Raw genomic sequence first — 11,899 nt, forward strand, 5'->3', positions numbered from 1 at the left:
GCCACCAGCTCCAGGAGGGAGTCAGGCCTGCTGGGTCCAGCTCATCTCCTCAGCCGGGAGATCAAGCATTTACATTATTCATCACTTTTCTCTTTGTTCTCTTCAAAACTTTACATCTGTTTCTGTTCCTGTTATATTTGCAGAACTTGAACTGAAAGGGATTCTCTTTTGGTCTCTTTAAACATTAATTGCACTGCAAGTAAAACTTTCTATTACCAATCCATTATTTCTTCAGCGTTAATTATTTTAATTGGAATGTTTGCTCTGAAATTTTTTCATAAAGAAAATAAAAGCTTTTTTTTTGATTGTCATCGATATCAAACATTGTATAATAACTCTCTCTTAATTTGTATATGAAACAATATTTTGAATTCATTTCACCTTTTTATTAACTTTAAAAATTGTAATTTTGCATAGGGCTCTTGAAAAAATGTGTATTTCAACAATGTCTCTATGTATATTTGGTACATTTGCTGGAGGGAGAACAATGAACCTGACTGTTAATGACCCTAAGTGATGCAGTGCACGTACCACAGACAGTGTCTCTAGCAGAAGTGGAAAGTAACATCAGGTTAAAATACTTTCTGTCTATGTCCAAGTGGTTGGGATTAGTTTGGTTGTTCCTGTTTGATCAAAGTTATTGTGACGTTGACATGCTGTCATACAAAACGCACAGAAAGACGAGCCACTCGTAGGAGTAGGACGATAAGGTATCCTGTGAAAACAGGTTGGACCAGAATATGGCTGAGGTGATTCACACCAGACCCAACATGATGACCGAGGTCAGGAATGCACAAGGAGAGAGAGAGGAGAGGATAGTGGACATCTACGCTAGTCTGGAGAGCCTCAGAGACCAACAGCAGGACTCTGTGGGGACAGAGGAGTCCTCCAAGTCTCTGGGAACAGGAAGAAGTCAGCGGCCGGACGCTGTGAGCCCTCCTAGGTGTCCGATCAGGGCTATGGTGGTGCTTCTGGGCCTGCTGTCTGTTGTAATGCTGGCTAGACTGACGTGGAGCAGGTTCTCCTAATATAGAAGCAAATCTGTACCATAATTGAAATTAAAGTGGATTAACAGAAATGCTTTTTCATTTTCAGAATATAGCTGCATTTTTTGACACATAAATAAAATTAATAATAAATCATCCAAACTGCATTTATTTTCTTCTTCAATATTGCTCATTTTGTAACTTAATTAAAATGAAAAAGAAAAGGACATTTAAGATTTAATTTTCAAAAGATGCCCCGGCAAAGAGTTACCAAAATTAAATTTGAAATGTCAAATTTGAAAATTAAAATGCATTAGCAGAAAGGCATTTTCATTTCAAGGTCATTGCTGCATTATTTGACTCATAAATAAAATGAATAATAGATCATCCAAACTGCATTTTCATTTTCTTCTTCAAGACTGCTCATTAGCTCTATAGCAACAAAATCTGAGTGATAGTTATTCTGTTCATGAACTACAGGTTCTTCCCTTTGTTGATGTTCTGTGTACATTATCCTTTGCCAACCACAGCCAGGTAAAACATTCCAAATATGTAAATCACGGTAGGTGTGTCAATTTAACCTAAGGTTACCTATACAGATACGCACACTTATAGAGACAAACTTAAGAGATAGGCCTTCTGAGACACAGAAATATGTTTTTAACCTGCTCTTTGGTTTCAACCTGCTCTTTGGATTGACTTCCAATATACATTTGCTGGGGTTTCTACATTTGCTTTACATTTGTTGGGTGAGTCTTAAATTAATATCGCTAAACTAGGCTAAGCTATGTTGAAGCTAGTAATGGAGCCATGTGCTGTCAAACTGAGCTAAGTTACCTAGACTGAACCAACAGCAAAAGCTTATGCATTTAGCCAGTGTTGTGCATGAACTAGTTCAAAATAACTAGTTCATTGAAGAAGTTCATTTTTCTATGAACTTTGAACTGAACTTATTTTTAACTAAAGAACTTGAACTTGAATTAGTTCAGATTTTGTGACATACTGAATTGATGCTTAGGTCCAGATGACATGTTTATTAAATAGAGTTACTGCCTTAGTTGTGATGAATGAAACAGGTGTACAAATAATATCCACAGCAATTTGAGATTGTAGTGATGGGTAGCAGGTAATGGAGAGGATTCATTTTAAAGGATAAGCACACAGAATACTCACTCCAACAGTTTTTCTTCGGTTTCTCAAAAAACTGTTACCGAACTGAACATGAACTAGTTCAAAAATGAATTGGTGAACTATGAACGTGAATTTATTCATTTTCTTTTGTATGAACTGAACTTTGAACTAGTTCATGTGAAGTGTGAACTTGCACAACACTGCATATAGCTAATAATAACAATATTTTAATTAATGATCTGCTATGTTAAAGTATAGTTAAATAATTGTATATAGCAGCGTGTTTAATGAAAAAGCGTGCTTTGTATGAAAAGTAAGATGGCTGCTAGTAGAAGTTAAGACAAACAAAGCCTCGCATATTTGGGCTGAGGTTACTGTGACGCATACTACGATGTCAGAAACAAAGTACTTTTTAAGATAATACAGTTAAAATACAATTGTGTACATTACACCAGGTGTACATTACACATTACACAATCGCTTTTGAAAACATGTCCATGAGTGGGCGGAAAAAACCCCACCTATTGGATAACTGGCTGAACATGAAAGTGGATTTCTTCATACTAACTTGTAGGGAGCATTGGTGTCACCTGTCTCTAGGCAACCACGGATACGTTGAATCTCAACGTTTCTGAACCAAAAACCCTTCAAAATTACAATTCAAGATACGTGTATATCAACGTTTGGGTTTGAATGAACTGTTCATTGCGCTTTTGATGCTCTTTTGGCATTTTGAGGGATAAATCTGCATCTAGGTTTGTGTAAATTAACCTTTACATAGAACTCGTAAACTCGTAAGCAACGTGAACTGTGCTTACATTGTGTACATTAATGTTCCTCATCACAGCGTCCCGCTCCTATCACAGGAATCAAGAATCAATATGTTCGGGGGTTGTTCAGAATATTGTGCGAATAAAACATGCTCATGTATTAACAGGGTACAGGATACAGGGTACCTGCCTGCATGCCACAGAAAATGAAATGATGGCCATAGGTCGCAAACAAGGGCATATGGCGCTTGTTTAAAATAGTCATAAATAGCCGTATTTCATGACCTACTGATAAATTGATGATTCAAATTCCCTCTCAGGCCCCGCTGAACGGAAGCATGTCCAAACACGATAGTGTCTTTTGCCGTGGTCAAGAAGAGACGATGGCACAATCTGGTAAGAGAACTATTTTTTTATCACTATAAGTTAATGGTTAGCAAAAATAATTTTATGATTCCTGATTACTGTAATTAATAAACAAGTTGGAATTCCATTGAGGGGAGATCCAAGTATTCAATACTACGCTTGTTGTCTGTGTGCACAATTGTGCTATTTAAACTTACAACTGTAAAAATGAAAACACAAACAATCTTGTTCTATTATTTTGTTAATGAGCAGTGCTGCCCTGGGTCCAGCGCCCAAAGTTTAATATATTTTAACATTTATAAAACTGCAGAAAATGCGAGGCACATCTTAACTAACTAACTCTATAACATTCTTGGACCATCTGCCAATGTCCCCAGATGCTAGAGAAGGGACATCTGATCTCCCATCTTCACCTCTCTTCTCTCTGGAGCTTGTAAGTGCAGCCAATTATTTGTGGTCTCTGTGTAATTTATAACACGCTGCTATGTTGTCTTTATATTTATTGTTATTATTATTGTTGAATGTTACAGTTACACCTTGTTACTAATTAAATGTAGGTCTTAGTCAATTATATAAAGTGTATTTGTACGGTGCTACCTTATATGCAGTAGAATGACAAAGGACTTAATGCGTTAAATCCTTTGTGCAGGCTGTATTCAAACATACAGTCCATGCAAAGATAAACTGTATGTTTAAGCAATAGATCGCGACAGGCTGTGGTATGTTCTCATTATACCACAGTTAAGGGGCGTTGTCCGTCCCGACAGAACAACAGTTCAAGTTAGGTGCTGAGTGATACTGAACTCTGTAAACTGAACGGGCGTCATAGCTGTGTGTATACACTCATTATACAACAGTTGGGAACCAATCAGATGGCTTGATTTAAGCCACCCGTTTTATAATTGAATATAGCCTGCAGGTCAAGCAGCATCCAGCACTCCAGCTTCCCCGGGTGAAGCACAGCCTGCAGCAGGTGAGTTATGTTAATTGTATTTAACATTATCAACATTTCAACACAATTATATTGTTATAATATAACTAATGTCAATATGAACTAATACAGACAGATTTCTGCTAAATTTCTATCAAATATTCACGATCAGTTATGAACATATGTAACATCCATTCTTCCACAAATGGATACTAGTGAATATCATTTATTAGACTACAACCATCTATATTTATTCAAGTAGTCTACAGGACATACAAACCAGCAGGTAGGGTACTCTTTCACATCTATCCCTCTACATACTATTACATCCCCATCCTCTATCACTTCCCTCCGTTCTCTATCACATCCATTCTCTATCACATCCCTTCATTCTCTATCACATCCATTCTCTATCACATCCCTTCATTCTCTATCACGTCCATCCTCTATCACATCCCTCCATCCTGTATCACATCCCTCCATCCTCTATCACATCCTTCATCCTCTATCACATCCCTCCATCCTCTATCACATCCCTCCATCCTCTATCACATTCATCATTCCATCATCTTTCACATCATGTTGTTAGCATACTCAGTATCAGTGGTGGTGGGGCAACTAGACAACCTTCTGTGAAATATTCACTCGAATATATCTGCCAAGTGCCAACTATGAATCAACCATTACAAATATGAAATAAATATTATATATTATTTTTGTTGTATATTATATTATAAATATAATATACAACAAAAATACGTAGCGTTTATCCTCGGTTAATTGTGTGATAGACCTACTTGCCACTGCCAGCAACCATTTAAATGCGTCTGAACGTCAATTCTTTGGGCGAGGCTTGTTATTGGTCATTCTAGAGAAAACCTTCCGTCACGTCAAGGGCGTCGGTAAGTTATCCTGAAGTATGTGTGAGCTGGCAAACTTTTTGTTGTCTTTCAAGTAGAGACAGCTTTTCATTGGCGCATTAAAATTCAACTTTAGTTCGAAGCTCTGTGCGCCCAGACCAATGGCATTATTTTTCATCTTTTTTATCACCACATGATTGGACAATTCAGCGAATCAATGAAATAGGCTACCTCCCTCAACAGCATTCGCGCCACACAACTACTTGCAGAGAAGAGATAGATAGCTAACACACAGCTGCCATCTAGTGGCCATTAATAGTAAATATAAAACATAAATTGGTTTCTTCTATTATCACAGCAGATTTATGAGGTAGTCTCAGTGTTGTGCAAGTTCATACTTCACATGAACTAGTTCAAAGTTCAGTTCATACAAAAGAAAATGAATGAATTCACGTTCATAGTTCACCAATTCAGTTTTGAACTAGTTCATGTTCAGTTCATTAACATTTTTTTTTTAAACTGAAGAAAAACTGTATTCTGTGTGCTTATCTTTTAAATGAATCCTCTCCATTACCTGCTGCCCATCACTACAATCTCAAATTGTTGTGGATATTATTTGTACACCTGTTTCATTCATCACAACTAAGGCAGTAACTCTATTTAATAATCATGTCATCTGGACCTAAGCATCAATTCAGAATGTCACAAAATCTGAACTAGTTCAAGTTCTTTAGTTAAAAATATGTTACGTTCAGTTCAAAGTTCATAGAAGAATGAACTTGTTCAATGAACTAGTTATTTTGTACTAGTTCATGCACAACACTGGGTAGTCTTAATTAATAATAGCCTATGCATACATTTTTAATTCCGGTGAAGGCTTTTCACTTGTAGATGATCGGCCATGTTACCTTAACATATTTTTCTTAAAATAAAATCTCTCTCCGTCTCTCTCTCTTTATCTGTTTCTGTATATGCAGTGTAAACTTGTCCAGGCCCTGCAAGTCAGGATGTAGGCTATGAATCTGAATTTATTTTTAGGTAGTGTGGCCATCCCCAAAATGCACCAGAATACAGGAAATCTATCAGATTCAAAATAAAAAATTCAGAGTCTTTAGAGTCTAAAGACTCTTTAGACTCACAGACGCAAAAATTGTCATTGAAGTCTTCCAGTGTCCTATGGATGCCTTCCATCTGCTCTGATTTCAGTCCTTTTCTGCCTCTGTATTGGCCTGGTGTACACTGTCCCGGGAGGTACGCTGACAGGGCAGATGGTGGAGGTCACCACTCAGATCCTGGAGACTGTCGGAGAAGACGGGCCGCTCATGGAGGCACTCAGTAACACACTGTCGAATGACACCTGGACGGGCTTCAGAGCCACTTACCTGTCTGCAGCTGTTGCTCAATATATTCTGATTTGGTACTTTTTGTTGCTGGTTCTGGGGGTTTGGGCTGGAAAAGGCATATACTATGAGGTCATGAGAACGGAGTCCAAAAAAACCAAGGCCCTGACAGTGGCTGGGTCTGTGTGTCTCATGGTCATTTGTGTACTACTTGCTGCACTGGGTTTTACTTTGAAGTACTGGTTGTTGTTTGTTGTGGAGATTAGAGTAATACCCTATCCAGTTCTTATTTTTGCTTCTATTCATATCTTAATTTCTTATATTTGTATTAATTTGTTTATGAAAATCTTTGTATCTACAATTTTTGCTTTTGTAACTTTTGTCATCTTTATTGTTATAATTGTTTTTACTGCAATGTTCAACAACAGATTGATGCTTTTGACTACTTTATTCCCCATTATTATTCTAGTGGCTATTTTTGGAAAAAAATATGCTTTCTACTTAAACGCTGCACCAGTTCCAGTGATGTTAGTGATGGGTGAAGTATTTGCCTTGTGCAGCATCCATGTGCTCGACCTGCAGACAGTAGTGTCAAATACGACCGCTTTGGTACTGGAGGGGCTTTTCTTTGGACTCTGGACTACCCAGCTCTTCACTATGTCTGTCGCTATGTCGGTATTCGCTTCCTGGCAGACCGGCGGAGCAACCAGAATGTGTGTCGGTGCTTTGGGTGCAGGTGGGGGTCTTTTGGGCGTCATCAATAGAATGATACCTGTGGTGGGTGCATGGCCCCTTCTGGGTGCTCTGATGGGGGTGGCGGGGGCAGCAGGCCTGGCTCTGTCTGCAGCCGGGACAGCAGCCAGCCGCTATGGACGGGCAGGAACGGTAGGGGCCATACTGGGGGCCGGGGTGGGGGCGCTCCTGGGCTCCTTCTCCCGTGGAGTGGTATCAAGTACCTTTATTGCTCTGAGTACTGTTCTCATTCCTGCTTTCAACCACCGCACATTCCATTATCTGTTTAAAGATGTATTTGTGGCAGTCCGATCGAAGTGAAAGCCAGGCGGCAGCAAATACTCAACCCGCCCCCCCCCCCTCCAAGTCCAGGGGAGAAAAATGCCCGCCCCCCAGGCTGTCCCCCCCCTCCCCCACCTCAAGTCCAAGCGGGACAAAGGCCCCCCCAGGCTGCTTCCCACCCCCAGGCCAAGGGGGAAAACTAAAATGAGGAAAAAAAAACCAATATGTACTTTATAAGTCAAATCAATCAGGTAGTAAAGGTTATGCTATAGCAATATTTGCGTATGTAAGTCATGCAAGTCATAATATTTACGGGTATATTTTAATTTTTGCCACTCTGTCAGGTTAACATAGATTGATAAGGAGTTCTCAACTCATAGAATAGCCAGGCCTTAGAAGGCCCATTTGCTCTAGCAATGTGTGAGTGGTGACTGATCGCGATACAAGCCCCAATAACAACTTTGTGTAAGGGAGGGTTCCAGTCCAGGAATCGCTCTCTTGATAAGGAACGACCATCGTCTGAGGCATCGGCATGGACAGGGGAGAAGAACAGCAGGAGATGGATGGAAGGAGTAACCAACAGTATTTTGTGTCTGTGGTCGTGTGTGGAGCTCAGGCGTGACGTGGAGGGCTGTCAGGCAGCTAACTCTCACGGACAGAGGGACTGTCGGGCCTGAAACCTTTTGCCTTGGCCCTTGTACGCTCTGTGACTGATGCGTCTAACGTTTACGTACCCCATTTGAGCTGTAGTAGTTCAGCATTTGCCCCTGGTTGATGCTTCAGGCTTGAGGCTGATCAGCAGGTAAATGTCGTTGGGACCTCCACCCTAAGTGTAAAAGGTACCTCCTCACCCGTAGCCCTTGGTTCTCCGTTCACGTTCCTCCATCGGGTTGGGTTCTATGTCCTAGAAAAGGCTTGTGGTCGTTCGCTTGTGAGGGATCCACTCTTTATGTGTAGCTTTGCATTCAGAAATAAATAATAATGGAGTCTGTGTTTATATGGTCTCCTTTGTTTGTTTTTCGCTTAACTTTTTCACACACACACACACACACACACACACACACACACACACGTACATAGGGAGGCGGTGTCCTCTGTGGGCTAGGCAGGTGAAGTGGCGAGACCCACTGCATACATCGGTTATTCAACGCAGAAGTGTGATTTGGCCTTTACCTGTCACGCCTGTGGTTCCCGAGCCCTCCACTAGGGGTCAGCCTAGGTACTGGAGTTCATCGTGTCCACCCGTCGGTTCATCTTTTGTTTGGTTCGTGATGGTCAAGTGCGAAATAGAAGATACTTCACAACATACTCTCTGTGTAGTATAATTAAGCAATAGATCACAACAGGCTGTGGTATGTTCTCATTATACCACAGTTAAGGGGCGTTGTTCGTCCCGACTTAACTGTGGTATAATGAGAATATTTCACTGACTGAAGTGATTTATTGCTTTTATAAAACTGTTACGTGAGTATGGCGAAATGAAAGTTATAGGCACCCTCAATTTTGAAAAAGTGAGAAAGTCGGAAAAGCATTTTTTTAACGAATACAAAAAAGTAGTCCCTCCTGACTAAGTGCAAAGTGTGCGGCGGTTGCTATGCAACACACTGTAGCGTCCTTCAGAGAGAAGGCTAGAGACGGTAGCTCGGTTCGCCGGCAATTTAGCCTTCTATCGAGTTCACTCACCGTGTGCCTATTGCTTTACAACATTTCCACCCTTTCCAGCAATCAACATATTTTTAGGCTTCAGTAAACTATGCTATTGCTTTCAGTTTCATATATAAATAAAAAACAGTTCAAGTTAGGCGCAGAGTGATAGTGAACTCTGTAAACTGAACGGGCGTCATAGCTGTGTGTATACGGCATTTCACAATGTTAGTAAACAATAGCCGTAACGACACTTCCGGGTGGCAGAACGAGCGGCTACCACTGACCCCAGAACCTGTTTTAGGAAGATTATCAGTCACACAACGAGTTGACCCTTTTTGTTTGTTGTACGGGTAAGCTTATAGAAGCAAACTGCTTGACTCCCAAAATGACATGTCTCTTGAATAAGTTTGACCTTTTACTTACAAAAGTGAACAATACAAACACACGCATGAAATCGAAATAAGGGTAAAAAAAAAAAAAAATACCTGTTGGCTCGTAGGCTTCTAGCTCTGTGTTTCTGATGTCACTACTTTTGTAGTCATGACTCTGTGGAAGCCTTATGGGTCCAATAATATCCTAATATGCAATAATAATCATAAAGAACACAAAACAGTTTGCATTTTTGTGTAACTTAAGGTTTCTGATACGAGAAGGCTTACAGGCCAGGGTGACGGTTCAAAAGATGGTCATCTATCAACTCCAAACTTACAGGACGCCATTTAAGATTTGACAGCAGTAGTTTGGTAGAAAGCACCTGAACAGTGACATAGGTCTCTAGTTGTGGACGGTGACATCACTCCTGGTTGGCTTTTAATTCATTCTGTGACCATTTGTATTTGGAGAAACCAGCTGAAACAGGGTGCTCCTTTGGGTGGGTTAAGAATGACCTGATCTCGGTGAAATACTGTCCATCCACTGAGATTTCTAACGGTTCCCAAAACCATAACTGTTATATCAGGCTGGTAAACGAATGCATCAGAGGACCATTTCAACCACCATAGAACCGTGACAACGTACTAGCGGTTTTTGTTTTTGTTTTTATTGTAATGACTGATTGTTACAAAACGGTTCAACTAAGGGAACCACCATGAATAGCCTTTCATAAAGTCATGTGTAAAACGTGGCATCAATTTAATACATAAAAATCATTAAAAAAAAACATCAGACAAAACAAAAGTCATGTTCGGAAACAGCCAGCCCCCACAGCGGGGCCACGGAGCCCCACCGCGGGCCCGAGGTCCAGGGCTCAGGAGCCGTAGTTGGCCTCGTCGAAGGCCTTGCGGGCCCGCTTCAGCTCCTCGTTCATCGTCAGCAGGTCCTTCACCCGGGCGAACTTGCGGGGGTCCTTGCGGATCAGGAACACGATGTCCTCCACCTGGACGCGGCCCTGGCGGCCGATGGACATGGCCTTGTGGGTCATCTCCGTCACGAACTCGATCACCAGGTCCTCCAGGATGTCCACGGACTCCGTGTAGGGGTTCTGGTCGTCGCCGAAGCCGTACATCATGCAGCGCAGCTCCTTGGAGAACAGCCTCTTCCTCTTCCCGTGGCCGCCGGCCTCCAGCCCCCCGCCGCCGCCGCCGCCGCCGTCCTCCGCCTCCTCGTCGTATCCCGCCTCGTCCTCCTCGTCCGCCATCCGGGGACCCCCTGCTGCCTGCTGCTGCTGCTGCTGCACCCCGGGGGGGAGAACCGCCACGTCAGTCAGTGAGGGGGGGGGGGGGGGTGAGGGGGATTAGCCTGTCTCTGCACGCCGTGAACCGAAACAAAACAGTGAAATAAAAGCAGGAATCGCGGAACAACGTTACCTTTTTATTATAGAGTGATTGTGTGGAGCCGCGGTCCGACCACAACAAACACGGCCGCTCGGGGTCTTCTTCTTCTTCTTCTTCTGCTACCGGGACGCCGATACAGCAGCAGCGCCCTCTGGTGGCGCTCTTTAGATCCGGGGTTTAGTTTAAGAATGAAACTGATATCCGCCCTCGTTTTCGAGAAATCGTCATCATTTTTTATTTCATTAATAATTTAATGACGATTTTGGATTTTTTTTTTTTTTTTTGTATTCCTGTGTGGTTAGGAGGTCCGCCAGGCGGCTTCGTTCTTCTTCTTCGGTGTTTCAAACCCGGGAGGGGTCATGTGACGATGTGACGCGTCTAGCAGCGGGTCATCATCACGGTGGAAGTACAACACGGAGGTAGGGCAGACGTGTGTGTGTGTGTGTGTGTGTGTGTGAGTGTGAGTGTGTGTGTGTGGCAGTACAACACGGAGGTAGGGCAGACGTGTGTGTGGTTATTATCTATCAACCAGAAGCCCGCTGCCCTGGAGGACTAATGCCGTCTGACCGCAGCTGGTAGGACCCGACTGACACTCGAACCCCCCGGTGAGTTCAGTCCCGACTGGGACCACCAGACCGGGTGACACGGGATCATTCCTTACCTTATGAAGTCCCAAAAGTCTTTTAATCGTGTGATCATGGTGCAGTTTTTTTTTAGATGAAACATAAATATCGGTTTGTTTGATGCTGGCCTCTTTGCCAGCTGGGCTCTCTTGAGAAAAAGGATTTGAATCGAAACTTACACTTTTTACCTGGTTTAATAAATGTGTACTAAGAAAATCTAAATAAACAGAAGTCCAACATGATTGAAGATGCCACTGTCACGTCAGTCTCTTCGTCGTCTTCGTTAGTTTCACTTTAACCAAGAATGTTGAACTAGAAAATATGTGAAGTAAAATGAAACCAGTGAGACCATTACAGGCGGTTCCCGGTAAACTATCCATGTCCAGTTCAGTACTAACTTCGTTGCATAACAAAGTTAGCGATCACCGCTGCCGCTGAATCCTTGTTTGTTCTCCGCAG

At 42.0% G+C, this 11,899-nt stretch overlaps 3 protein-coding genes and 1 pseudogene across 4 annotated transcripts in view; 3 read left to right on the forward strand and 1 right to left on the reverse strand.

The window, feature by feature from the left end:
* Window positions 1-740: 740 nt before the first annotated feature.
* The window catches only part of LOC311360206 (hepatic lectin-like), a gene marked incomplete at both ends in the record, with an annotated part of 50,798 nt that continues 39,639 nt past the window's right edge, over window positions 741-11,899 (forward strand). Inside the window, one exon of the mRNA XM_084480293.1 lies at window positions 741-1,009. Within this exon, the coding sequence (XP_084336419.1) occupies window positions 741-1,009 (269 nt within the window). The remainder of the gene's footprint in view (window positions 1,010-11,899) is intronic.
* LOC311359118 lies at window positions 3,271-7,606 on the forward strand (annotated as a pseudogene). The gene is made up of 3 exons: window positions 3,271-3,283; window positions 6,251-6,563; window positions 6,801-7,606. The product of its transcript is annotated as an uncharacterized misc_RNA (transcript).
* taf13 (TATA-box binding protein associated factor 13) lies at window positions 10,069-10,919 on the reverse strand. The gene is made up of 2 exons (XM_084480294.1): window positions 10,851-10,919; window positions 10,069-10,695 (listed from the first exon to the last, which is right to left on the reverse strand). Exon 2 carries the CDS (start codon window positions 10,679-10,681, stop codon window positions 10,292-10,294), a length of 390 nt encoding a protein of 129 aa, XP_084336420.1. The 5' UTR covers window positions 10,682-10,695; window positions 10,851-10,919; the 3' UTR covers window positions 10,069-10,291.
* Window positions 11,229-11,899, forward strand: part of LOC311359650 (solute carrier family 35 member C2-like) — a gene marked incomplete at its 3' end in the record, with an annotated part of 4,324 nt that continues 3,653 nt past the window's right edge. Inside the window, exon 1 of the mRNA XM_084479715.1 lies at window positions 11,229-11,422. The remainder of the gene's footprint in view (window positions 11,423-11,899) is intronic.

This window comes from Micromesistius poutassou, assembly GCF_964030765.1.
Source record: "Micromesistius poutassou genome assembly, chromosome: 15".
NCBI lineage: Eukaryota > Metazoa > Chordata > Actinopteri > Gadiformes > Gadidae > Micromesistius > Micromesistius poutassou.